Raw genomic sequence first — 26317 nt, 5'->3', positions numbered from 1 at the left:
GTGAAGTGCCCCGTCAGCAGATCCTGAAGAGATGGCCAGCGGGGCGGCGGCCGCCAGGGCTGGGGACGGACAGGTGGGAATGGCTTAGCCAGGGTGGGCAAACTTTTTGACTCGAGGGCCACAGTGGGTTCTTAAACTGGACCGGAGGGCCGGAACAAAAGCATGGATGGAGTGTTTGTGTGAACTAATATAAATTCTAAGTAAAGAAGCAGAGGGGAGAGCAAGAGAACCCTCCGCTCTTTCGGCTCCGCAGGCCGGATAGAACAGCCGAACGGGCCGGATCCGGCCCGGGCCGTAGTTTGCCCACGGCTGGCCTAGTGGCTGCAGGTTTTTCTTCTCAGGCAGTGAAATGGCTTTGAACTGGATGATGGTGATGGTTGTACACTATTGTCAATGTACTGAATGTCACCATGGGTAAATTATGTGTATTCTGTCACCAAAAATAAGAGAAGAAACAACCAAAAAGCATAACTGTGCCGCTTCTGAGACGTTCCCAGTGTGGGGTGTCTTAGCTAAGTCACACTAATGTCATAGACGGTCATGACTCAAAAGGTGGGGCACCCATTTCCCAGCCCCCCAGAACATGCAGGCAGCCCGGCCGCACGGTTGCTAGCATCCAGTCATGGCCTCGTTCTCCCCAGCTTTCCGCCAGAGGAGAAACGAAGAACCTGAGAAGAACCCAGGTTGGTCAGAAATCTTTCAGACGGTTCGGTTCACTCTGCGCTTTGCAGCACGACCCCGTGTGCTGCCTCGTAGCCACTGTGTAACCCCGCGAGAGCTGTCGTTGGCCCTGGCACAGTGTGAATAACACAGCAGGTGCGTTTTGTTGGCATGACTGGAAATGCAGTCCAGGAGTCTGACTAATTCCCACAGCAGTCCTCGGGGGTGGGGGTATGGTCCTTTAGCAGTGTCTGTTGTAGGGACGTTCTGGACGTACATGAATGTCCCAGCCCTTGCCCTGCTCAGCAAAACTTGGTGAGACAAGGATGTGAGAGCTAGATACACTGTAGGACAGCCGTCGCCAACCTTCGGACCCCACGGACCACCAGTGGTCCGCAGACCTCCGGTTGGCGACCGCTGCTCTGGGGTGAGCTTAAAATGTTTGTTGATCAACTAAATGAGTGTATCAGACCCGGAGGTTGGCTCTTCCATTCTGACTCTGTGAACCAGGTTTCTCTGGGCTCTCTTGAAACCATGGCTGTCATTTACAGCATGAATAAACTCGGTCCGGCCCTGACCAGGTGTATCAGTTGGATGGAGCATTGTCCCGATAGAACAAGGTTGCAGGTTCAATTCCCGGTCAGGGCATATGCCCAGGTTACAGGCTCAATTCCTAGTGTGGGGCATATAGGAGGCAACCAATCAATAATTCTCTCTCATCATTGATGTTTCTATCTCTCTCTCCCTCTCCCTTCCTCTCTGAAATCAATAAAAATATATTTAAAAATATTTTAGGAGCATGGGTTCACAGATAAAATAAAAATTACAAGGTGACCACAGAGGCAAATTACGAGGCAAGCTCTTAACAACTAAGACCTGGACTCCGTCCAGAATGAGCCTCTTCCTGTTTCTCGAAGGCAGTGAAGCTGATGTATATGTGAGGCAGGTACTCATGACTCAGGCCACAGCTGGCGGCAGCAGCTTCCATTGTTGCAATGAAAGAAATGTGTGACTGACTGAGGTCTCTTCTCTGCATAGATAGTGAATATTTTAATCTCATCTCACTTGTATTCTCTACCTGTTCTTCACCTGAGGATATTTTTCCCATTAATTTTTAGACAGTGTAGAAGGGAGGGAGCGGAGAGAGAGAAATATCGATGTGAGAGAGAGACATCAGTTGGCACGCACCTGTGGATCAACCTGCAACCCAGGTGCGTGCCCTTGACCAGGAATTGAACTCAAGACCCTTTGGTGCGTGGGCTAACATTCTAACCACTGGGTAACACCAGCCAGGGCAACATATAAATCTATTAAACTAGCTTATGAGTCCTTTCAGAAGTTTAGAACTACTCTTTGATTTTATAATGAGTATAAAAATGTACTTCATTTTTTAAAAATTACCTTACTAAAAATAAAACTAATAAACAGTTTCTATCTTTATTACTTTAAAATATCTGTTTTTTACATAATTAAAACCTGTGGCTATATAAAAACTTTTGTGCACTGCTTTTTAAAATTGAGTGTCCCACACATATTTCTTTGAATTCATACGTCATGCATTTATTCGTCATGTTTAATTGCTGCCTACATTTCCCTTCTTTACATTTTCCTCTGTTGGTGCTGCGGTGGAGTCCCTGTTCTGTAAAGAGGTTGGCACTACGGTACCGGACCAATACGGGGTTTGTTTCTGATTCGCCTTTTTGAAAAATTGTCCCTTAAAGGCGGGGGAGGGGGCAGGAGGCATTCTATGGCATTCTGAAAAGCACATAAAACCAAATATTCGTGATCAAGAGATTACAGTCGTTTTTCTTTCCTCATTTAGATGACGCTGTGTGCATTCCAATGAGCATCTCTACCTGAAAGGCATTGATCTAGTCCCTGAGGACAAATCAGTGCACCCAAGTCCCTGCTTCTAAAGCGGGGAGCGGCCCTGTTAGGTAGAGTGCTCAGGGACATGCAGTGGGAGGGAGCGATGTCTGGGGAGACCATTCCAGTGGGTGCTGGCAGTGCAAAGGCCCTGAGGCAGCCTCCGTTTGGGCCACAGTGTGGAAGCCAGTCTGGGTGAGGTGCAGTTAAGAATGGAGGAGTAGGCCCTGACCAGTTTGGCTCAGTGGATAGAGCATCGGCCTGCGGACTGAAAGGTCCCGGGTTCGATTCCGGTCAAGGGCATGTACTTTGGTTGCGGGCACATCCCCAGTGGGAGGTGTGCAGGAGGCAGCTGATCGATGTCTCTCTCTCATTGATGTTTTTAACTCTCTGTCCCTATCCCTTCCTCTCTGTAAAAAATCAATAAAATATATTTAAAAAAAAAAAAAAAAAAAAAGAATGGAGGAGTAGGAGGGGAAGGGGTCTGGAGGTGGAGCAGGCTCGAGGGTGGGCCCAGTCAGGTAGGGCCTTGTGGGTCATGGTAAGAATGTTGCCTGAGGTGGGGGTGGATGCCTTAGAAGGTTTTGAACTCGGGAATGTTGTGGTCTGACTTATATTTTTAAAGGTTCAGATGTGTGAGGTTTGGGATGCTTGTCAGACGAAGTGGAAATGTGGCCGGGGCAGCTGGGAACGTGAGCCCGGATTCATTGTGTGAGTGTGTCGTTCTAGATCCCTGTGAACAAGACCGGCCCTGTTTTGCTTGCCCAGTGGCAGTGATACTTAACCCTCCTGCCCTGTGGCTTCCCTCAGTCCCAAACTAACAATTACTGAGGCTCACAGCTGTCAGATGCTCCACTTCTGTGTTCTCAGTTGATTCTCACCTGCTCCTGGGAGGGGCTGATGCAGGCGTCCTCAAACCAAGGCCCGGCCCCGCAGGCCACATGCGGCCCGCCGAGGACATTTATCCGGCCCGCCGGGTGCCGCTGCCTGTCCTGCTTAGCAGCCGACGCGTCCCGGGCCCGCAGTGCGCATAGGAATTTGTTCATAGTTTTTTTTTTAAACTATAGTCCGGCCCTCCCACGGTCTGAGGGACAGTGAGCTGGCCCCCTGTTTAAAAATTTGAGGACCCCTGGCAGGATATCTTACAGATGCATGAGGGGCGGGGTGGGAATGGCACCCGCAGGCCTCCCACTCCCAGCCCTTTTCCCTACGCCCCTTTTCCAGTGTGAGTTGCCTGTGTGGCAGCAGTGGGGTTCCCTGCCGTTTGTCATGGGTGACCATGTTTTTATGCCTCCTTAGTTCCCTTAAGGTTTCCACATTTCTGGTTCATCCGGTCTTCGCTACTGTTTGTCTTGGAGTTGGTTCCTCTCTCTGTGTGCCATGGGGTCATGCCAGGTGGGCCAGGGGGGCTGGTCTTCATGGGTCTGGTGCTGTGGGGAGTCAGTCCCACCATTTTGGGTCTACTTCCTGCCTGACCCAAACATCTGAGCTGAACTGGCTTGGTGACCTGGCCAGCCCTCAGCCAGTGCGTTCATCCCTCTGTGAGGCTGCCCCGCCCCCCACAGGTAGCCTGGTCCGTTTTCACACAGCACTAATAATTCAAGTGTTCCGACCCATGTTAAGCAGACATTCCTTTTCCTGTAACTCCCATGTGATGGGTGTTGTTCCCGCCTTAGGTACACAGTAGAGAACACCCACTTCCTCTTCGACAAGGTTTCTCTTCGCACATTGGAGGGGGATGCAGAGTACTTAAAAGTGAGGCCCAGGATCAGACGTGTTCAGATTCTGACGCCTCCCCGTTACTCGTGTGGCCTCGGGGAAATCACCTACGAGCCTGTGGGTTGCCGCCTGTGTGATGAGAGTGATAGCAGTCCTCCGTCGGGTTGTGAGGACTCAGTGGGGCCCTCGCTGTAGGGCTTGTTAGCACAGCGCTTGGCACAAGGGGAGGACTGGTTCCCTGAAGCCACGGCTGTCTTGGAGGGTCCTACAGTGGTGTGCCCTGGCTGTCACCTTCCCCTAAGGTAGAGGGGGGGAGGGGGACGCTTGAGCTGCGATGGCACAGGGTCATTGTTTGCTCTCCTGTGGTTCAGTGGTCAGTGTGGAGGAAGAGATAATAAAACGGACACTACGTTTTGTGGAATCTTCCTTAAATCCAGTCATAGTAGGACCACCCAGAATCGCCGAGGGGTGTGGTTGTAGGTCAAAGGAGAAATGGCTTTCTGACTGCGAGTTGGGGTCTGTAGCCTGTTTGGTTTTGTTTTGTTTCTAAACTTGTTGAAAAATCTTCACTTAAGATGTGTGAATGGCTTTGCTCGGTAATACTGAGCTCGACACTGTCTCGTGGCACCTTTTACCTCGGCACGTCCACGTCTGTGACTCAGGGTCCGGGTTTGCTTTCTGTTGATTTGTAGAGTGGAGGGGAGGGAGGGAGGAGGGGGGGAGAGAGAGAAAAACCAGTGTGAGAGAGACACGTTACCTCCCTTACACACCCCTACTGGGGGCTGGGGATCAAACTGCAACCCAGGTATGTGCCCTTGACTGGAAAGTGAACCCCAGACCCTTTGGTCTGAAGGCCGACACTTTAACCACAGAGCAAAACCGGTCAGGGCCAGGGTCCTGTTTTAACATTTTTTTTAAAGCTTTTAAAGATTTCGGCATTTTTAAAGTTTGAATGGAAATGCCTACAGTTAATTAGTGATACCATAAGGAGTAACTAGTTGTGAGCGTCATTTATTATTGATAATACTCCTGCTTTCATTTTCACTAGTAATCAAAATGGTTGCATTTTAGCCTTAATCTACTAATCAATGAAAAAGGAAGATGAATAATTATTGTTAAGCTTACCTCACCTGATATAATAGCTTGTAGAAAACTTTTAATCTTTTTCATGCTGTATTTTACATTTGGGTGTAAATAAAACAATCACTTGTGATCTGTATATGGATGTGAAATTGATCCGTTATCTCACTGTGATATATAATTGAGAACCTTGAATAAACAGCCGTTGTCCTTTAGCTAAATAAGAGCAGCACATTAAAATTCCACTTGGGAAGCAGTGGCTTTTCATCCAAACCCTGCCCTTCGTTGAACTTGATGTTCCTAGTGTGCAGCAGGCAGGTTAGCTTAGTTTAATCGCTAATCAAAATGAAACGGTAAGAAACATCCCCTTTGCTCTCCGGTGGATTCATCCGTCTGCATGGCAGAGTTATCGCCTGCACGCTGACATGACGTTTGGTTACTTAGTTACCATTTCAGAGAACACCTCTACTCCACATCCCCCTGCGCACTGAGCACTGGGTCGCTGACACCCTCTGCTTGCTTCACCTCTGCCTCGCTGAAGACTGGAGTGTAAAATAGCCAGGATAGTTTATTTGTAAAGCATTTCTTCCATGCAAATTGGGAATTCATTCACATGTCCATCATACAGGCGTACTGGTTTCCATGCATTCTTCCCTCAAACCTTAAGTCATCCCTTTCTTAAAAAAGAAAAAGGAAGAGTGTTTCGTGTTGCTATGTCTAGCTACCTTATGTCACTTTTCTTATTGCCAAACTTGCTCAATAAGTGGTTCGTACCGACTTTATCCGCTCTGCACCATCCCTCCCTTCCGGTCCACTGTCTACCAGAAACCGGGAAGCTGGGAGGGATCTAACACTGAGTCTTGTGTGCGCCTTGCTCTTGGCGCCTTTCCCGTGTTAGGACACTTAATCCTCTCACCTTGGGTTGCCAAGTGTCCAGCACTGAGCCCACAGAGTCCGGTATTGTAGCTTCTTGTTTGGCAAAATGAAAATTTTGTAAACAAAAATGTCCCTTGTTAAAAAAAAAAAATCCTGTTTGTGGTTCAGGATCCTCTGAGACCGGACCTCTGTGTTAGTAAACCTTGGTTAACTGAAAGCTGCCAGGAATTTGCTCCTGAAAACTCTGGAGTTGGAAACAGCCCCGTGTGGGTGCCAGTCCTGCCTGAGGGGCTCGCTCTGCGGGCTGCTGGGCGCCCACACTCCAGGGGCTGCCTCCCCAAAGCCTCTCTCCATCTGAAAGGAGTTGTTTCAGGGGAGGAGAAAGGATGGCAAGGTGACGGCCAGGCACTCAGGTTCAACAAAAATAATTTTCCCATAGGAATTTCTGCAACCAATACCGTATTTACTATAGAAACAATAAAAGTGCGATATTTATTATGAAATAAAATCCAGTATGGCAGATGCCACCTTCGGTGGGTCAGGCTTTTGCTGGAGTCTCTTGTCCTGCTCTGTCACTGTTCTTTACGTCCCTTTTCACTGCAATGATCCTTTCATTCATTTGTTCAATATACTTACTTATTGACTGGACTTAAGGTCTGTTGTAGGTCAGACAGGGGCACACGATCACTAAGAATCAGATGGAGTTCTTATCCATTGCAGCTTCCAGAAGCATTCAGACACGCAGGTGCTGGTTCCTGTTCACTCTAGTTGCAGATGGCTGCTGCGATGTTTCTTTTGTTGTTGTTGTTGTTAACTAACAGACTTTATTTTTTTAGGGCAGTCATAGATTTATAGAAAATTGAACAGATCTTACCCAGAGTTCCCACACACTCTGCTCTCTCCCCACTCCGTTTCCCCTGTTTGTAACATCTTGCATTGCTGTGTTACATTTGTTACAAATAAGAACCAATCTTGATACATCAGCAACTAAAATCCATAGTTTACATTAGGGTTTACTCTTTGTGTTCTATGAGTTGTTGGGGTTTTGTTTTTTGTTGTTGTTTTTTTTTAAGGAATAGTTTATTGATTTTGAGAGAGAGAGAAACATCGATGTGAGAGCAAAACATGGATAGGCTGCCTGCTGCATGTTCCCCTCCAGGGATCAAGCCCACAGCTTTTGGTGCATGGGACGACGCTCAGCCAGCTGAGCCACCCCAGCCAGGGCTGTGTTCTGTGGATTTTGACAAATGTTTAATGACATATCTACCATTACAGTATCTCCTCACCTCCCCCCCGCCCCCTTGGCAACTACTGATCTTTTTACTGTCTCTAGTTTTGCCTTTTCCAGAATAATGTCATTTAGTTGGAATTATATAATATGTAGCCTTTCAGACTGGCTTCTTGCACTAAGCAATGCGCACTTCCGCTTCCTCCATGTCTTTTTGTGACTTAATAGTTTCTTTTTCACTCCTGAATAATATTCAATTGTACGGATGTACCGCGGTTTGGTTATCCATTCATCTTGGTTGCTTTCAGTTTTTGGCAATATGAATAAAGATGCTATAAACATTCATATACAGGTTTTTCTGTGGACATAAGATTTCAGGTGACTTAGATAATGGTAAGACTATTTACCTTCCTAAGAACCTGCCCGTCTGCTTTGCCAAGTGGCTGCACTGTTTTGCATTCCTGCTAGCAACGAACGTCAGTTCTATTACTCCACATCCTCACCAGCATTTGGTGTTGCCTGTTTCCTGGATTTTAGCCCTTCTGGCAGGTGAGTGGGGGCATTTCATTGTTTTCATTTCCAGTTCCCATTGGCGTTTGATGCGGAGTATCTTTTCAAACGTTTATTTGCCATCTGTACATCTTGTTTTGGTGAGATATCTGTTCAGATCTTTTTTAACTGAGTTGCTTGCTTCCTTATTGTTGAGTTTTAAGGGTTCTTTATATATTTTGGATACAAGTCCTTTATCAGTTGCATATTCTATTTTCCCCCAATCTGTGACTTGCCTGCCATACTATCTTATTCTTCCTCTCTCAGCCTTTCTGGGTCCCTATTTTTAAGGCCTCATCTAAGCAGGATAGAGTTGGGTGTTGTTGCTTTTTTTAACCCTAACAATCATCGTCTTTTAATCGGACTGTATTGTCTATTTACTTAAATTTTTTGCTTTCTACTCTCTGTCCTGTGTTCGTTTCTTCCCATCTTCTTTTTTAAGGACAAGAAGAACTGGCTTGGTAATTAGGCACTTGATTCTTTCAGGTGTTCCCTGGAGGTTTTAGCATGTGTCCTTTCTTGTCAAAGTCAGATGTTAGTGGCACTGTACTCTCTCCTCAGACGATGAGGGAACTTTAGGACACGTAACCCTATTGAGTAACTCCTGTGGGTCCCATTTGTCTTCATAAGATGGGATACCCGTGATCAGTGGCAGAGTAAGTATGGTCTCTGTGCGAGGCTCAGTGAGAACTGGGGTGCTGCAGCTGGGGAAGTCAGATGCCCGACTTCTGGAGGAACGTTCAGTGATGCTCCCCTATTCTTGGCATTATCCCTCCACGCACCTTGGTCACTGGGACGGACCAGAGGAGAGCGCCTCCCCTTGCACCCAGGGGCGGGGTTAAACAGCCCCTGGGAGCTGTTCTTAGGTGCTGGCAAAGCCTTTCAAGTGAGGTCACAGGTTCATGACAATCTGCCTCTCAGCCTGGGTGGGTGACTAATCCTTGTTCTGCCTACTTGTGTAGTTTACTTTTACTTCCATTGTGTTTTCTCATCGGCACATTTGAGATTTGGAAAATAGTCAGGAAAAGTATATCCTTTCTCCACAAGATTTTTGGTCATTCCGCGTTAATCCGTGCAGTGTAACTTTAGGCCAGGCTGGCTGCTACCCTGTCATCTCATTGTCTGATTCCACCTGAAGTAACACGGAGGCCGGAGTGTGTGAGTCGGTCATTGCTCTGTGCTTTCTTGAAATAATAAATGTGCTCTGATTACCCGTGATCAAATGTAAATGGAAAATAACATGTATGGCTATAGATTCACGTGTTCTGTGCTACTCGGTCCATTAGTGTCCCCATTCCGTCCCTCTAAATTTCTACTGTGACTTGATGAAGAATTATCTAGTTGAAGATATACTAATAGTCCAATGACTAATCTGTATTTCAGATGAAAACTATGTGTTTATACCAATACTCTTTTTATTATTATTATTATTATATGAGAGAGAGAGAGAGCGAGAGAGAGAGACTTCAATGTGTTGTTCCACTTATTTATGCATTCATTGGTTGATTCTTATATGTGCCCTGACTGGGGATCGAACCTGCAACCTTGGTGCGTTGGGACAACGCTCTAACCAGCTGAGTACCCGGCCAGGGCCTATACCAATACTTTTTAAATTTTTTATGTAACTTTATTTTAAGCTCAGACTGCCTATTGTCTAAATATATACCTTTAGACAAGATTATCCCCAAAATGTTGGACATATTTGTTCATAGTTCCAAAAATTTGCTATTATATGAATTTTAGGGAAAAGGGAGTGGTAGACATTAACTTTTAATTATGTCAAGTTCATGATTTTAAAATAGCTATATAACTTAAATTCCTTTAATATTGCCATTTAAGAACATAATATATTCAGACTTAGTCACATGACTGTACTTACTATGAATTTCTTCCCAAAATGTTGACTCAAAACCAAAAGGGGAAAAAAAAGTAAATGGTTGATTTGTTACACTCTGTGCTGTGATTTCTGGGATCGACACATTAATTCCTGTTTGGGTGTGTGTGTTTAGTTCTGTTCCATTAGAATCTGGGCTGTGCTTTCTCAACTCCACCCTCTTTTTTTCCAAAAATATTTTTCTTAAATGTAATTTATGAAAAAGTAGGTTACAGGGCTAAGAGTAAACAAATGTGTGTGATACCGCGTTTCAGACATAAAGCAACACGTGGTACCCAAGAATAAACTTCTGGAGATTAAACAAAAAGGCCGTTTTCATGTCCTGTTTCAAGATACACTGTTGGCAGCTTGCATGGTCACAATAAAGATGCTTTCTGGTCCTTTTTATGGCCGGGGACTCGGTGGCCGCTGCCGTGAGGCTGGCACTGAAATTCCACGAGCTGCAAGGGACAGGAAGAACAAGGGCAGGGGCAGGTGTTCGGTTCCTGCCCACAGAGTGAATGGGCTTTTCACTAACCCTCTTGGGCCTTCCCCACCCCCGCTGCCTGCTGGGAGGAACTGTGGGCAGGAGGCCGAGAGTGCCGAGGTGGGTGCGGGGAGCAAGGGGGTGCGGGGAGCGGGCCTCCGCCAGAGCGCAGTGCAGCAGTGCCCACACTGGCACAGGCTTCAGTTTGGGCAGCTCGCTTCTCAGAGATCTGTATTATGTGAATAAGGCTGTAGAAATAAAGTTCCTGACAGTACGAACAAGTGCGAATGCCTTGATTCCAGCTCAAACCACTCTGTCTGATTTAAGCAAAGTTGTTTTTAGACTTTTTTTTTTTTAAGTAGATCTGATTTGCCAAGAGTAGAGTGTTTGATTGTCAAGTAATGGAGTGGGCTTTTGCTGCTGCTGTTTTTTTAATCTCCCACCAGGAGTCACTTACGTGTTTAACATGTGAAAGTTACGTGGGTTGTTTCACCATCTGAAATGACCAAATGATACAAAGTGACATGGGTGTAATTATATTCTTGGTCACGTGAGGGCTTCCTTTGTGAAGACTCTGTTCTGTGTTGGGCTTCAGGAGAACTTAATTATGGGGTAAATGAGGGGTGTAGAGCGGGCACTTTGATTACTTGGCGGGGTGGACCCGTGGGCGCTGGGGGTGAGTCTGCCCTCACTCTCCAGCAGGCTGTTCTGTTAGAGGCTTCTTAGGGACCACAGGTTCTGTACCCGTAACCTCATCAGGTCCTATTAACCTCATCAGGTCCTGTCTTACAGGAGACCCTCTGCCCCATGGTCGGACCACTGTCATTGTCAGTGCTAGGCAGGTGGGCTCCCTGCTGAGGAGTTGGTTCATCTGGGACGGCATGGGGTGGACCTGTGACCTTTGCATTTGGAAAGACCCCTGGCACCTATGAGGAAGAAGATCGAAGAGAACAAGCTGGGAGGCCAGAGAAATGATAGGAGCTTGGTGAGGGGGGGGCGGGGGGGCGGGGGGGCGGGGAAACCTTAGAGGGCCACCTGGCAGGTTGGACTGGGGGACTCCTCTTCCTCCTCTGGTGGAACATAGAGAACGAATGTAGACTCCACGTGCTGTTCCCACGTGCCTTCCCTCCTGGGCAGGGAAGGGCTGGCACACTTGTTACCTGAAGTAGCAGGACGAGTAAGGGGCATGGTTTCACCCAGAAGTGGCCCAAGTGATGGCACCCCATGCACAAGGGAATGTGTCTGTGTCACTGGGTATCACACAGGTGTGCCTGGTTGGCTGGCAGCCAAGACGCGGGGTTAGAGAACGGGGTGAGTTCACTTTTAGACATGTCGAATGTGAGGTGCCTAACAGGACATCCAGTGGACATGTTCAGGAAGGGGTTGAATTTCTGTCTGAGGATGAAGGAAAGGCTGTGAGGTGCCTAACAGGACAGCCAGTGGACGTGTTCAGGAAGGGGTTGAATTTCTGTCTGAGGATGAGGACAGGCTGGGCTAGCCCTTTAAAGTCGCTGTGTTAAGACGTTTTATGAGCAGGGCCTGGTGGAGTCATTGTGTGGAGGAGTGGCCGAGGTCCTGGTCCCGTCGGTGTCCTTTTCTCTTTCCCCACATACTCCCTCGCCCGTAGCCTGTCGTCTCCCCCAAAGGATCCCTTTATCTGCCCACAGAACTGTGGCTGACCTGCCGGCACATTGAATCGCTTGGTCTAGTCTGGTGGTCGTCCTGTGTGGTTTTTGTTTTCCCAGCTCTGAGCTATCAGGCTGTTTGGTTCCTGTAGATAAGTTGGCAGAGAGAGGCTCTCGTTCACCTTCATCAGAGTCGGGAGCAGAGAGTGCACGTGGCCGTGACCGCGGGAGATGTGCTGTGCCAGCAGGGGCTCGTCCTGCTGCTCTTTGGAGTAAGGGCCCCTGTCCCGGAACATGCTCTCGGTCACGTGCGATGGTCCTTAGAATCGACAGCGTCCCAGGAGAGCGAGGCAGAGCACCGTCCCGGCCGTGGGTTTCCACAGCATTAATATCCTCCAGGACGATACCGAGAACTAACCTGAGAAACAAAAAAAGCTTTTATCTTTTCTGACTGACAGAAACTCAGACTGCTCTAGGGATTAGATAAAATAAGGCCTTTGTTCCTATAGTTAGTTCCTATAATGACCAAGAGACTCTTTTGTAAGAGAATTTAACAGTTAAACCAGATAGATTCAGCACAGGGGATGAACAAATATAGACCCCAAAACTCCAACAAGGTGAGTTTTAAGACAGAGTTGGCGTTCTTTTGAGGAAGGGTATTGTAGAGTGAGTTTGCGGCCAGCTGTGTTCCCTGGCGCCCACCCCATTGTGGGGCGCAGTCAGCTAAGTGTCTGGGACTGACGCCCGTGGGTTCTGGGGGCAGCGATGGACTGTGAGGCACTGTTTTGCTTCCCTTCCCCTCTTCACAACACCACACAATGGCTTCCCCCTAACTTGTCTGGTTTTGTTCTCAGGCCACGTTCTCATAGAGATTTCAAGTACCCACCAGAAACTTGATGAGAGTTTTAGAGAAAATGTATGTGAACTCTTTTTCTATTTTTACAACATGTATTTCTTTTTAAATTTTATTTTGCTTAACATCTCAAATCTGGTATGAATATTTTTATTTCCTTTTGTTAACAGTTCAAAACATTCCACAAAGAGATTATACATGAGCTGGAGAAGAAGACAGAACTGGACATAAAATACATGACCGTGAGTACTCGGCGTTGCTCTGCCTCATGGTGGAGGCAGGTGTGGGAGGGGCCTGGCCGTCCAGGAGGCTGCACTCACCTGACTCTGAGCCTGACTCAGCAGCAGATATGGATGGAGCTTGTGTTGAGGGGGTGCACGATGCACAGATGAGCAGGTCCCTTGGGGCTGAATGGGCTCGTTTCTGCTAACTCTCAGGATCCTTATTGAAAAGCATAGAAAAAATGCTGCGAGGAATCCCGCTGCTTCTGAAAGCCTTGCCCCCAAGCCCACACACGTGTTGGCGACAGCTGCATCTGTGTTCCAGCAGCTGTGGCTCTCCCAGCTGGCTCCGTGGGATGGGAGGTGAGGGAGAGCACCGTCTGGGCACCAGGTCTGATGTCAGAGACCGCTCCTGCATGGTCCTCCTGCCGCCACCTGGCATTGTCAGTTCCAGCGGTTTCCTCCTGCCTGGTCCTGCCCGGCACACGGGGCTCTTTCTGTTTCCCCCGACTGCCACCCAGAGTCCCCTTTCTTCTCACCAAGACCCCGCGCGGGGTAAGCCGTGCTCAGAGGAAAGCGCAGGACCAGCTGGGACTGCGGAGGCGGGTGCGATGCCACGCACTTTGCGTCCCTACGGAAACTCCGGAATGTGGGAACAAACTCATGTTATCCTCACTGTACAGATTAGAGGGCAGAAGTGGACCTGAGAGAAATTAAGTAATTGCTGAAGTCCCACGGGAAATGAGGGAGGAACCCAGAATTCTAACACAGGTCTGTCAGGCTCCAAGAAAAAACTGTTGCATGGCTCCCAAATAATCAGGGCTGATTATTCTTCAGTCTCTTTCTTGAAATCATCCTATCTAATAATCCTATCTAATAAAGAGGAAATATGCTAATTGACCATCACGCTGTTGCAAATATGGCAGTGCCGGCAGCCAATAAGGAGGGAATATGTTAACTGACTGTCACGCCCTCAAAGATGGCAGTACCCACAGCCATAAGATGGCGGCGCCCAGTCCCTCCAGCCCCACCGGGACAGCAGGCGTGTGGCATGGCTGGGTCCACCCCCAGGCGGGCCCAGCTACTGAGTGTGCCTGCCTCCGGAGTTCCCCAGTCCCTTCAGCTCCCCAGCCGCCCAGGACCGGCCCTAGGCGCAGGCAAGCCTTGGATGGTGGCTGCACAGCCACCCAGGGCCGCCTGAGGCTCAGGTAACCAGGGCCAGCCGAGGATTGCACTGCCAGCAGTGGCAGCAGCAGAGGTGTGATGGGGCATTGCTTTCCACTGATTGCCGACTCGCCTCCCGCCCCTGAGGGCTCCCGGACATGAGAGGAGGCAGGCCAGGCTGAGGGACCCCCCCGCCCCCCGCTCCAGTGCATGAATTTTCATGCACCGGGCCTCTAGTAAGTCATAAAACAGGAACCAGGGATCTAATATTGTTGACTTATTCTCACCAAATTACTGACCACCCAGTGTCCAAACACCTTGGAGGAAAGAAGGAACAAGAGAAAGAAAAGACGTTGTCCTCTGAGAGCTGCCCTCTGGTCAAGAGCCTCTCATATAAACAGAACTTCAGGACAAATAAAGCATCAGACCTTAAAGTTGAAGGGAGGGTGGTGTGAAGTGAGGGTGTGCAGGACCATGGCCCAGGAGGGTGGTGTGAAGTGAGGGTGTATAGGACCATGGCCCGGGGAGGGTGGTGTGAAGTGAGGGTGTGCAGGACCATGGCCCGGGGAGGGTGGTGTGAAGAGAGGGTGTATAGGACCATGGCCCAGGAGGGTGGTGTGAAGTGGGGGTGTGCAGGACCATGGCCCAGGGAGGGTGGTGTGAAGTGAGGGTGTATAGGACCATGGCCCGGGGAGGGTGGTGTGAAGTGGAGGTGTATAGGATCATGGCCTGGGAGGGTGGTGTGAAGGGGGGGTGTGCAGGACCATGGCCCGGGAGGGTGGTGTGAAGTGAGGGTGTATAGGACCATGGCCTGGGGAGGGAGGTGTGAAGTGAGGGTGTATAGGACCATGGCCTGGGGGGGGTGGTGTGAAGTGAGGGTGTGCAGGACCATGGCCCGGGGAGGGTGGTGTGAAGGGGGGGTGTGCAGGACCATGGCCTGGGAGGGTGGTGTGAAGTGAGGGTGTATAGGACCATGGCCTGGGGAGGGAGGTGTGAAGTGAGGGTGTATAGGACCATGGCCTGGGGAGGGTGGTGTGAAGTGAGGGTGTATAGGACCATCGCCCGGGGAGGGTGGTGTGAAGTGGGGGTGTATTGGACCATGGCCTGGGGAGGGAGGTGTGAAGTGAGGGTGTGCAGGACCATGGCCAGGGGAGGGTGGTGTGAAGTGGGGGTGTATAGGACCATGGCCTGGGAGGGTGGTGTGAAGTGAGAGGCAGGCCGGCCATGCCCAGTAAAAATGCTGGCAAAATAGCTGCCTTCAGGTTTGTATGGTGCTGCTGCTGTGAAATAAGTGCAACGTTTAACTTGCAGGCCACTCTCAAAAGATACCAAACAGAACACAGGAATAAATTAGATTCTTTGGAGAAATCTCAAGCTGAATTGAAGAAGATCAGAAGGAAAAGTCAAGGAGGACGAAATGCACTCAAATACGAACACAAAGAAATTGAGGTAAACTCTTCAGCGTGGCTTTGTTTTGTTGGTGATAATGTATAGTTTGCGGGAAGTGTGTTTACCGCGGTTAGCCCTTCATCCACTTGCGGCCGAGCTGCTCTTGCAGTTAGAAGTGAGCATCTGACTTAGCATGGTGAGCTGCTCAGACTTTTCCAGGGTGAAGCATGCTTAGTCAGTGGCCTCCTAAAAACATGGCATTTCCTGCCCACTGGGGGAGGGTAAGCATTGTTAACCCATTTCACAGATGGGGGGGAGCTCAAGTCAAATCATATGGTTGACACTTGGAACTGTGGTTTGAACTCGGACTTTCTGATTCCAAAGCCCATGATTTTCCAGTGGAACAGGCGCTTCTCCCTGGAGTACAAAGCGATACTTTGTGCCAACTGCCCCCTGGAATGTAAGGCCTTTGGCAGCTTCTGCAGAGGAGTCAGGGATCTTGATAAGAATGATGCTATCTACTGGGGCCAGGTTACAACTTCGTTATTTTGTGTAATGTTTATCTGTGTTTAGTAGTTACTCCATTATCCAAATAAACCGAGTGTAAAGATGGCGGAAGATAAATGCTGGGCTGAGCAGCTCTTGATTCCTCCCGTCATACTGCATAACTGTTCCTTGCTTTCCTAGTACATAGAAACCGTCACCTCTCGCCAGAGCGAGATCCAGAGGTTCATCGCGGAGGGCTGCAGAGAGGCGCTCCTGGAGGAGAAGAGGCGCTTCTGCTTCCTGGTGGACAAGCACTGCAGCTTCGCCAGCCTCACGCAGCACTACCACCTGCAGGTGCGGCGGCCGCGGCGGCCCGTGGATCGGTTCTACGTCGTCTTTAAACGCCCTCGAGATGCTTTTGAAGGCAGTTCCACACAAGCCTGGCACCCAGCAGCGCACCTATTTTGCCAATGAGAAGATTTCAAACAAATAGCTTTTGGCCAACTTGAATATTTAACTCTTAGACAGCTATAATACTTTCCATTAGTGTAGTAATTTGTCCATATTTAAAACCACTGATTAAGTGACGTTCAGTCATTGAGAAATAGCATGTTTCTCCTTTTCTCGTCTGTGAGTCAGCTCTTGGCCAACTCCCAGGGCTGACCTTCGGCCTCGGTGCCTTCATCAGAGCCACAGAGGGAGGCCCAGGCCCAGGTCCACTCCGCACATGGTTTGAGATGCTCACCTCGAGGGTCCATGCGTATGTGTCCCTGGAAATTGTACCCAGGCCGCAGACCCCACTGCTGTAGGGCCCTGGGTCAGAGCTCCTTTTCATTCCTCTTCAAGGTGTTGGCGATCTCGTCTGCTTTCCTACCCTCCTTCACAGTAGCTGTGAGCTTATAGCCCCAGAGATCATTACAAAACATGCACTCAGTGGCCTTTCCTCCTTTTAAGTGATGAATTGTGTGGGGTTTATGTACGCATCCAAAAGTAGCATTGATTGGCATCAGCTATTCATGGTTACTCATATGAAGTAGTTTGGAGAGTGCTGCAGGATACGAGGCACCAAGAGCATGGTTAGAGGCAGCTTCCCCTTCTTTCAGGTGAAAACAAACGAAACCAAACTTGGCCTTGTATGTATGCATATCTCATGTCACGTATTCTCCCAAGTCTTTAAGGAATAGTCAGCCACCAAATCTAAATAGCTAAGATCTGCCCGGCTGGCATGGCTCAGTGGTTGAGCGTCGACCTGTGAACCAGGAGGTCGGGATTTGATTCCCGGTCTGGTCAGGGCACATGCCTGGGCTGTGGGCTCGATTCCCAGGGTGGGGCATGCAGGAGGCAGCCGATCAATGATTCTCTCTCAGCATTGATGTTTTTCTCTCTCTCTCTCCATCCTCTCTGAAATAAAAATATATTTGAAAAATAGGTAAATAAATAAGTAAATAGTGAAGATCTAAACTTGTTACAAGAATGAACTGCTACTTTAGTGATCACTTGTGTCACCAGTGCATCTACTAGTTCCACGTGGGAGGGTGTCCTACTGGGGCAGGGTCGTAGGCTGGGCGGACAGAAGCAACCGTGAAGCTCTTTGGTGACGTCCTGTGGGCGCTGGGGCACTCAGTGCCGCGAGAGCCCTAGTTGTTAGCCGTCTTTCTTACACTTAACCTTGGGTCCCAGTTTGGCTTTTTGTTATTTTTTAAAATATATTTTTAATGATTTCAGAGATGAAGGGGGAGAGGGAGAGAGAGAGAGAGAGAGAGAGAGAGAGAAACACCAACAATGAGAGAGAATCATTGATCGGATGCCTCCTACACAACCCCCACTGGGGATCAAGCCCACAACCCAAGCATATGCCCTGACTGGGAATCTTTGACCTCCTAGTTCATAGGTCAAAGCTCAACCACTGAGCAACTCCAGCCGGGCCCAGTTAGGCTTTTTAGAGGGACACAGACCAAATCTTCTGCTTTCCATAAGCATCTCCAACTTTCTGAACATCCCTCTGTGCCTTCTCACATCCCAGCTAAGGCGCCCCAGTCCTGTCAGTGGCTCCTGGGTGAAGCAGGCCACGCAGTTGGTGCATCGGGGTTACAGTCAGCACAGAGGTGGTTTGGGGGACAGGCTTTGCCCTCTTAGGATTTCCACCAACATCCCCAGCCCACACCTGATGAGCAGAGACTCTAAGTAAAAACAGTGTGTCTGCTATGAAAACAGCTTCAAGGAAGGGCCCCTGCTTCCCTTTTCCCAGCAGATTGCTGCCCTGGAAAAGAGGGTTCATGAAAAGGCCTTCAGGGAACCTCCAGCTGCAAGAAGCAAAGCCCGGCTGTGGGAGCCCCTGGGGCTGTGGGACTTCTCTCTGTCCATCTGCGACTCTGCTCCACAGCCCAGCCCCATGGTCTGCCAGTCCGAGGGCCAGAGCGCCCCTCAGCACTGGCGCTGACTGCAGGGCCCACCGCACTTTGCCTGTGGCCCCTCAGTCTGTGCAGATATGACTCCTCTGACGTGTAAATCCAGTTTCCCTAAGCTGAGTCCACTGGGCCCCCGCCCGTCTTGGAGGTGTTTTCCATAGGAGTGGGAGGAGAAAGCGGTGGTTGCCATTTCTTGGTGACGAATACGGATTGCTCAACCCTTCCCTTTTCGTTTTTGAACTTGTTCTTAGTCATTTACAATCCTTATATTAGTCTTAATTATTCACATGGAGGGAGAGGATAAATTCTTTTAGAACAGAAGCCTACGTCCTTCTCAGCAAATAAGACAGCAGATACTCACAGAAGCTCAAACTACTCCCTGAATTTCACTCCGAGCTCCCATTCTTCTGGTGATAAGGCGGCAATGCATTGTCAGTGATAATTGTTAGATGTAATTTTTGTCAGCTCTTCCGACAATACACATTTGTCTGCGGTTTTGTTTCCTTTGCATTTACAGTCGGCAGAATTACTGAATTCCAAACTGCCCAGGTGGCAGAAAACCTGCAGTGATGCCACCAGAGTGCCAGAGGAAATCATCAACATGATAGAAGAAATAAAGACGCCTCTCTCCACCCCAACGTGGACGCCTCAGCCTTCGCCAATGGTCGAGAGAAGCAGCGCGGTAGGAACTGGTTACCTCTGAGATCTCAATGGTGTATTCGCTTTTTTAAAAGATATGTTTTTATTGATTTTAGAGAGAGAGGAAGGGAGAGGGAGCGATAGAAACATCAATGATGAGAGAGAATCATTGATCAGCTGCCTTCTGCACTCCCCCTAATGGGACTTGAGCCCAAAACCCAGGCCTGTGCCCTGACCAGGAATCGAACCGGAGACCTCTCAGTGCAAGGGATGATGCCAGCCAACTGAGCCACACCGGCCAGGGCCAGGCAATCCACCTTTCTGTGCAGGGAGTGGTAACTATTGAAGTAGGTGTTGGGTACATGGAGATGTATGGTGCTATTCTCTCACCCGTTTGAAATCTTTCTAAAATAATTTTTTTTTTTTCCATTTCTCTCTCTGCCCTCAAAACATAATAACAACTGATGGGCTCATTAGAAGAATGGAACTGCTTGGAAAATTAAACCGAAACACTTCCAAAACACAGTGCAAACATAGAAAGAGGACTTTTTTGTAATGGGAAACATGTGAGGCCAGCTGAGACATAGGAGGACACGCCACTGCCTGCCCAGCATCACCACTGAATGTCTAACGGGGATCTCAGATTCTCCTTGTCCAGAACCAGTGACTGACATTCTTATTCCAAAGCGGCCTCGCCACAGCCTTCCCCACCCAGTGAATGGCAGTGTCCTTCCAGTAGCTCAGACTCACTCCTTTCTCTTGTTCGCTTATGCCACTGTCAGTCCATAGGCCAATCCTAACGTTTCCACCTTCAGAGCTTGTCCCAGGCCACCCCTCAGCCCTGCGCTGCTCGGACCGCAGCCCCTCAGAGACCGCAGCAGCCTCCCGCCTGGTCTCTCACGTGGCAGCCAGGCCGGTCCTGGATGCGCAGAAATGACCAAAACCTCAATAAAATGGCAGAATGTTAGGGATAAAGAGAAAATTCGGAAAACCTCTCGGGAGGGAAAAAACAGATTATTTACAAAGTAAAGAGAAACCTATGCAGACCAGATTTCCCAATCAGGGCACAAGTCCGGGTTTGGGGCTCGATTCCCAGTAGGGGGTGTGCAGGAGACAGCTAGTCCATGATGTTTCTCTCTTCCTTCCTCTCTCTCAAAAATCAGTAAAAACATTTAAAAAAATTAATTAATGGAGCAAAGCACTCAAAGTCTGTGGGAAATTGTTTCAGATTAGAATCCTCTGGCCAAGCAGCACTTACGAGGGAGCCTGAAATCCACAGAAGGAAAGTAGATGAGTGGTCACCAGCGGGCGAGAGTATGGGGCGTGCCTGCTTTGTTTTTGTTTTGTTTTTAAAAATAATGGTTTTGGTTTTTTAAAGACAAAAAATGAAAAAACATATTATTTAAATAATTCAAAATGGTGTATTGCCCTACAACTAAGGGAACTTTGGGGAAATTTGGAATTTAGAGCATGTAATATGAAACAGCCCTGGAAAACTGTAATTCCATTGCTATGTTAAACTACTATGAAACTAATGAAGGCTTTTTCACAGGCTGGGAAAGACTATGACACCCTTCCTAAGTATCCACCCAAGGTGCCCCCAGCTCCTTCAGGCAGAGTGATCACCAGCCCTTTGATCGATATGTTCAATAACCCAGCGACAGCCGCACAGAATTCAGGTAAGGTATTTCTTTAAAATACCTGTCTAAAATTTTAAAATAAATACTTTGGATAAATGCATCTTGAGGTAGCGGTGAATAAGCATGTATATGGCACATGTCCAACATTGAGGAGCTTACACCTCACAACAAACACAGGTCTGGGTTTATGGGAAAACCAGGAGACATGTTATACGTGACACCTTTCCTGACACATACTAATTCTGTGTACCGACTGATGTTCACAGGAGTAAATATGCTGTTGAAAGCCTATTTTTGAAATAAGATATGTACAGAGAGCCTCCTACTGTGTCCCGTATTCCGTGGCAATTGTAATAAAATTTATTTTTTTCTATAAGACTATAAAGGTTCACGTAACAAAACTGTGGTTGTTGATCTTACCCGTAGGCTCAGTTTGAATTATAATCGGTGATTTTCATCATCACACATCACCCCAGGCCTCTGGACGTGCAGTTCTGCTGCTGAACGTCCTGAGCTCTGCTGACTGTTTTGCGTACATTGGGACCAGTGGTTTGCGGGCATTTCGGGAGGTTTTGGTTAGACTCGGCTCTGCCTACGGCAGTCTGGCGCCCAGGACCCGGGAGACTGTCGCAGCGGCTAGCCCTTCTCTGGGTGACTCAGGGGCCCCTGGGTGTGAAAGTCGTGGCAGTCGAGCCGTGTGCTAGAGAGACCCTGGGTTAGCGCACATGCGGCTGTTGGGGAAGAGACGAGATGTTCCGAATGGCATCTGGGGAGATAGTGGTCTGCAACCATTTGCCTTTGAAGGAAAGACTATAATTACATACCGTGTAAAGTGAAAATAGGTAATGCTGTGTGCATCCAGGCATTCAAATGATTCTTTGATTCTTTTTGGTAAAAGGAAATAACATTGCGAGTGGGTTCAGCACCACTGAGGTAATTAGAGAGCGCGTGGTGAGAAGCTAGCAGAGTTTACAGAGTACTCAGTAAGACCAAAGGGTAAAGCAGAGAGAGACCTTACATTGTTTTAAATAGTGAGCTAGCAGAATTTGACTGGAAAAAATACCTAAAAAGAAAAAATCTCCATTCCAGTTTTTGTTTTGAGTGTAAATATCAGGCGGTATTGGAACTGAGACCAATTGCACAGCGTGCTGCCCCACGGAGTGTGGTTTGGGCTGCGGAGCCAGGCCGCCCGGGGCCAGCCTCGGAGGTGTGAAGGGCTCAGTTAGGGTGCTCGTCCTCACGGCAGCATTTCCAGTCTCTCCTTGTCTTTGGCCCAGGTCGGGGGCAGTTGGGTTAGAGTTGAGGCCTCCCACGGCCTGTGGTTCGTATTGAGAACAGGGAAGGGGAGCATCAGCACGTTTGGTGGTGGGCGGCCTGCCTCTGAGAGCCGCCCTGGTTGAGGCAGGCGTGCGGGAAGCTCGGCAGGCCCTGCTTTACCCTCTCTGTCTGCATAAGGGGCCTCCTGGCAGTCCCTGCAGTCCGTCCCTCCGGCAAAGGGAAGGGTGTGGCGGGAGAACACGCCTGGGCTTTGTGCTGGAAGTGGCCCCATGGTCGTCCTTGGAAAAGCCATCACCACTGTGTCCTCTTCAGCTTCTCCGGAGGATCCCAGTTTACAGCGATCGGTGTCTGTGGCCACGGGACTGAACATGATGAAAAGGCAGAAAGTGAAAACCATCTTCCCGCACACCGCCGGCACCAACCAGCTTGGCTTCGCGCTGGGAGACGTCATCACGCTGCTCGTTGCTGAGGAGAAGGACGGCTGGCTTTACGGAGAGCACGACACCTCCAAAGCGTAAGTCTCGGTGGGAGCGTCCGCTCAGGAGCCAGAGCCCAGCGCCGCAGAGAGCTGCCGTCTCTCCTGTGAGCAGCACGTGGTCCTTGTGGACACACCAGCATTTTAGCCAGCGGGATGGTCCCAGTTCAGCTGTAGCTGTGCTTTAGTTCAGCAGTCGCCAGCCTTTCGGACCTCACAACCAGTGGTCCGCGGGTCGCCAGTGGCAACTGCTGGCTTAGTTAGTTAGCCGGAGCTATTCTGTCCCAGGCTGTTTTCTGCATGTGTGCATGGATCAGTTTGACACAAGAATAATCGCTAGATCATATGCTTCGCCTCTGAAAATAGGTTTAAGTATTCTCTTGTTTTTTCAGAACAAAACATGTGACTTTGGGTTTCTCAAGGCTAGTCTGCATCTCAGATGGACTTTGAGACTCGGCACACAAATGGTTTTCCGTGTAGATCGCTCATCTATTGAACAAAACCAGGAGGGGGCGGGGGGTTAAAGGGATCCAAATAAAAGGAACACCGTATGTGAAGCGCACGTTGTGATGGGTGAGAGGTCCTCAGTGTGTTTATGTTCACGCGTCCGCTGCCACCCACAGCCAGTCTGCTCTCCTCCCCGTGCAGGAGGGGCTGGTTCCCGTCGTCGTACACGAGGCTGCTGGAGGAGACGGCGCAGGAGGCAGTGAGTGTGCCCTCGCCGAGGTAGGACTGGCCGTGCTCACGTGGCCCAGTGATGGGGCACTCAACCTGCTGTCTCCGGGCGGGTCAGAATTCTGCCTGGATTGGTGGGAAACCAGGTCGTGGGGACTGAGCCGGAGACGGCCGCTCACACTCTTCCCTAGTGACTTCGGTGTCCGCGGGCTTTACTGCTGGTCTGCGGTGAAGTTTCCCCGCCCAGGCCCACCCCATCAGCCCTCTAGGACCACTCCCAACACCTCCCCCACACTGGCTGCATCCCTTTTCCCTCTTTGTTTTTGTTAATCCTCATCCAAGGGTGTTTTCCCATTGATTTGTAGAGGTGAAAGGGAGGGGGAGAGACAGAGAGAAACATCGATTGGTTGCCTCCCACACAAGCCTTGACTAGGAACCAGGGCTCGAGGGCCTGCAACTGAGGTATGCACCCTTGGCTGAATCGAACCCAGGACCCTTCAGTCTGAGGGTGGATACTTTATCCACTGAGCCAAACCAACTAGGGCCACCTTTCCCTCTTGACTTTCCTGAGCAGCCTGCAACACTGGGGGACACCTTTTCTGGAACGCTCCCTGCCCGGGTTTCCTGACCTGGCCCTCTATTGTCCTTGCGCCTCACCGCATCCTTCTCCCTCTCCTCACAGGCCACTCCCCCATCCACTGCTTAAACATAGGTGTTCCCCAGGGTCCGTCCTCAGACCTTTTTCCTTCTCTCCTTCCCGGGCCGTGTCCACTGCCATGGTTTCTATTACACCGATGGGCTTCCCTTGGCACCTCCATCCCAGTAACCCCTAAATCTGCACTCCAATCCGATAATGACTATGATACCGTGTGTGTGTGACCTCCTCCCGCCGAGGCCTCCTTTATGGCGATTCTGTTGTCATTCTGATCCGGCTGTTCTGAGTGTTGGGATCTGGTGGGAGGACCTTATCTAACCGCTTCTCTAACTCGGGCCGTTAGCCCAGCACCCGTGAGGAGCATGAGCACCGTGGACTTGTCGGAGAAGAGCTGTGCTGCCGTCCCCATCCCCGCTCCCGATTACCTGGAGTGCTTGTCCATGCGAGCGGCCGCAGACAAGAGAGCAGATGTTCCCAAGCCCACTTCTACCTTTAAAGCCCCGGCGTCCGGACCAGAAACCACATCTCTCGTGAGTAGAGCTGTGTGTAACGTCTCGTGTACCCAAGTCCTAAGTGGCAGTCTCGGGGGGGTGGGGGACAGTCTCTGGGGTGTGGGGGCAGGACCTTCTCCTCCTCTCGGTCCCCTTCTCTGTCACACAGCCTTTCCACCTGCTAACTCCAGTCTCTTCATTTTTATGGACCTGTAAGTGACCTGTAAGTCCCTCGTTTGCCATACTGTCTCAGGTTTTATTCTGTCCTTCCTTTTGGTCGTGGCTGCAGTCCCTGCGTCTCTTAATCGCTGTTTTCTGCCTTTTCTTCCATTTCCACATTGTTTTCTGAAGGAAGGTTAAGGCTAAAAGTGGCAACCTACTCCCTACGTCCTCGGGAAGTGCTGTGCACAAAGCGTGTGTGCGTTTTCTAGAATGCTGAGCCGCCTGTAAGAAAGTCGCAGACAGCTGTCATTCCTTTGGCAACAGTGTCTTCTGAGTGACAGGCCGGGGTGGGCTCTGGAGGTCATGAGCAGAGGACCGTGTGCCAGCAGCATCCCTGCAGCCCGGAGTCTGTCCCTCGGTCCTGAAGGGGGGATCTGGGTGGCATGTGAATAGCAACAGCAGAGGACTTGAGGGGTGACATCTAAGCCGACACCTGAATAGCAAGGAGCCCACCCTACAGGGATCAAGAGGGGGAGCTTCCCCGCAGGAGGAGAAAGTCTAAAACCCCGAGGAGGGCACATCCTCAGCATCTTCGAGGAGCAGAGGAGGCAGGCGATGAGTCCGGGGTGCCGGAGAATCGAGGGGTTTCTTGTTCCCCTACTTTTTTCAGTGTAGATTAGACAGCAGAGGGGGAGGAGGAGGAGGAGGGATGGAGAACGGGAGGAGGCTGAGAAGGTGCAGCTGGGCGGGCAGGCGGGGAGCGCCCGTGTGACCGTGTCTGTGCGCTCAGTGGTGAAGTGCCATCATCGCAGGTGCGGGTGGGCAAGTTTGGAAAAAGAAAATCTGTTTTGAAGAGTGAGCACGGGAACATGCTTTAGAAGAGCAGTAGGCATACAGGGCCAATGCTAAAGGCTCAGGGACAATTTGGGGTCAAGATTTAACTTGAAAGCAGTCAGTGTGGCTGTTTCTCCAGCAACATGCAGCTGCTCTGCTAAAGCCCAGAGAAGCGGAAGGAGCCCGGGGAGGGCGTGTGGAGGTCAGTGGGCTGAGCTTGTGCCCAAGGTTGCAGGTGGCCTGGCACCCAGCCTTCCTCCCAGAAACACCCCAGGGCGCTGCTGGTAACCCATACCGTGGGTGCTTTTTAGTTCTCGTCCAGTTAGTGTGTGGTCCTTCCTGTGGTGCGTGTGAAGCCATCTCCCTGCTTCTCATGGCCGGGGCCGGGGAGAGGGGGTCTCGGCTCTGTCCCCTCACCACCACTAATGGTGGTCTTGTTCACCTGTGAATGGTGCATGGGTGGGCTCTCTGAACTGGGATCCCTCCTAAAAAGGCCACGTTTTGTGTGAGCCTTCAGGTGTCTGGAACATGCCTGCTTCTTCCCAGGCTGCAGTGACCTGTTCTGGTCCAGGAAATGCAAGGCTTTGAAAGCTCATTCAACTGCATCTTTGTCTGGCTTCTCTTCTTTGATAAGCTCACTGCACTGTATATTGTTTGCAGCTTATTCATTCCAAATTACCCCAAATAGCTAACTCCAAAAACCATTCAAAAGGAGGACATGTGGCTGTTGAAAATGGAGCTATTCCATTCTGTCGGCATGGAGGGAGCTATTGCTTGAAAGGGCAAAGATATCCAGTGCTATTTTTTTAAAGGCCCCAGTACATTTTAAAACAGTATTCAAACTATTTGGAAACGACCTTAAGGCATTCCCAAAAATATAAAAATTCCTTTTGCTTAAAGAGGAAAAAACTTTTACAGCTGCACGACCCAAAACTCAGGGTCCAGGTTGGTCCGGTGTGACCTGTGGGTCTCCAGCGCCTTCCA

The 26317-nt window shown here is 49.7% G+C and overlaps 1 protein-coding gene across 2 annotated transcripts in view; it reads left to right on the top strand.

Annotated features, from left to right (window-relative positions):
- Positions 1–26317, top strand: part of BAIAP2L1 (BAR/IMD domain containing adaptor protein 2 like 1) — a gene marked incomplete at its 5' end in the record, with an annotated part of 76778 nt that overhangs the window by 39259 nt on the left and 11202 nt on the right. For both annotated transcript variants that reach the window (XM_080677039.1, XM_080677038.1), the window contains 9 exons: positions 12818–12879; positions 12987–13058; positions 15513–15650; positions 16278–16430; positions 19002–19166; positions 20676–20802; positions 22354–22555; positions 23165–23242; positions 24190–24376. In XM_080677039.1, the coding sequence (XP_080533165.1) occupies positions 12818–12879; positions 12987–13058; positions 15513–15650; positions 16278–16430; positions 19002–19166; positions 20676–20802; positions 22354–22555; positions 23165–23242; positions 24190–24376 (1184 nt within the window). The remainder of the gene's footprint in view (positions 1–12817; positions 12880–12986; positions 13059–15512; positions 15651–16277; positions 16431–19001; positions 19167–20675; positions 20803–22353; positions 22556–23164; positions 23243–24189; positions 24377–26317) is intronic.

The sequence above is a fragment of the Plecotus auritus genome (assembly GCF_963455305.1).
Source record: "Plecotus auritus genome assembly, chromosome: 6".
Taxonomy (NCBI): Eukaryota; Metazoa; Chordata; class Mammalia; order Chiroptera; family Vespertilionidae; genus Plecotus; species Plecotus auritus.
This window is presented reverse-complemented; position numbering and strand designations above follow the sequence as displayed.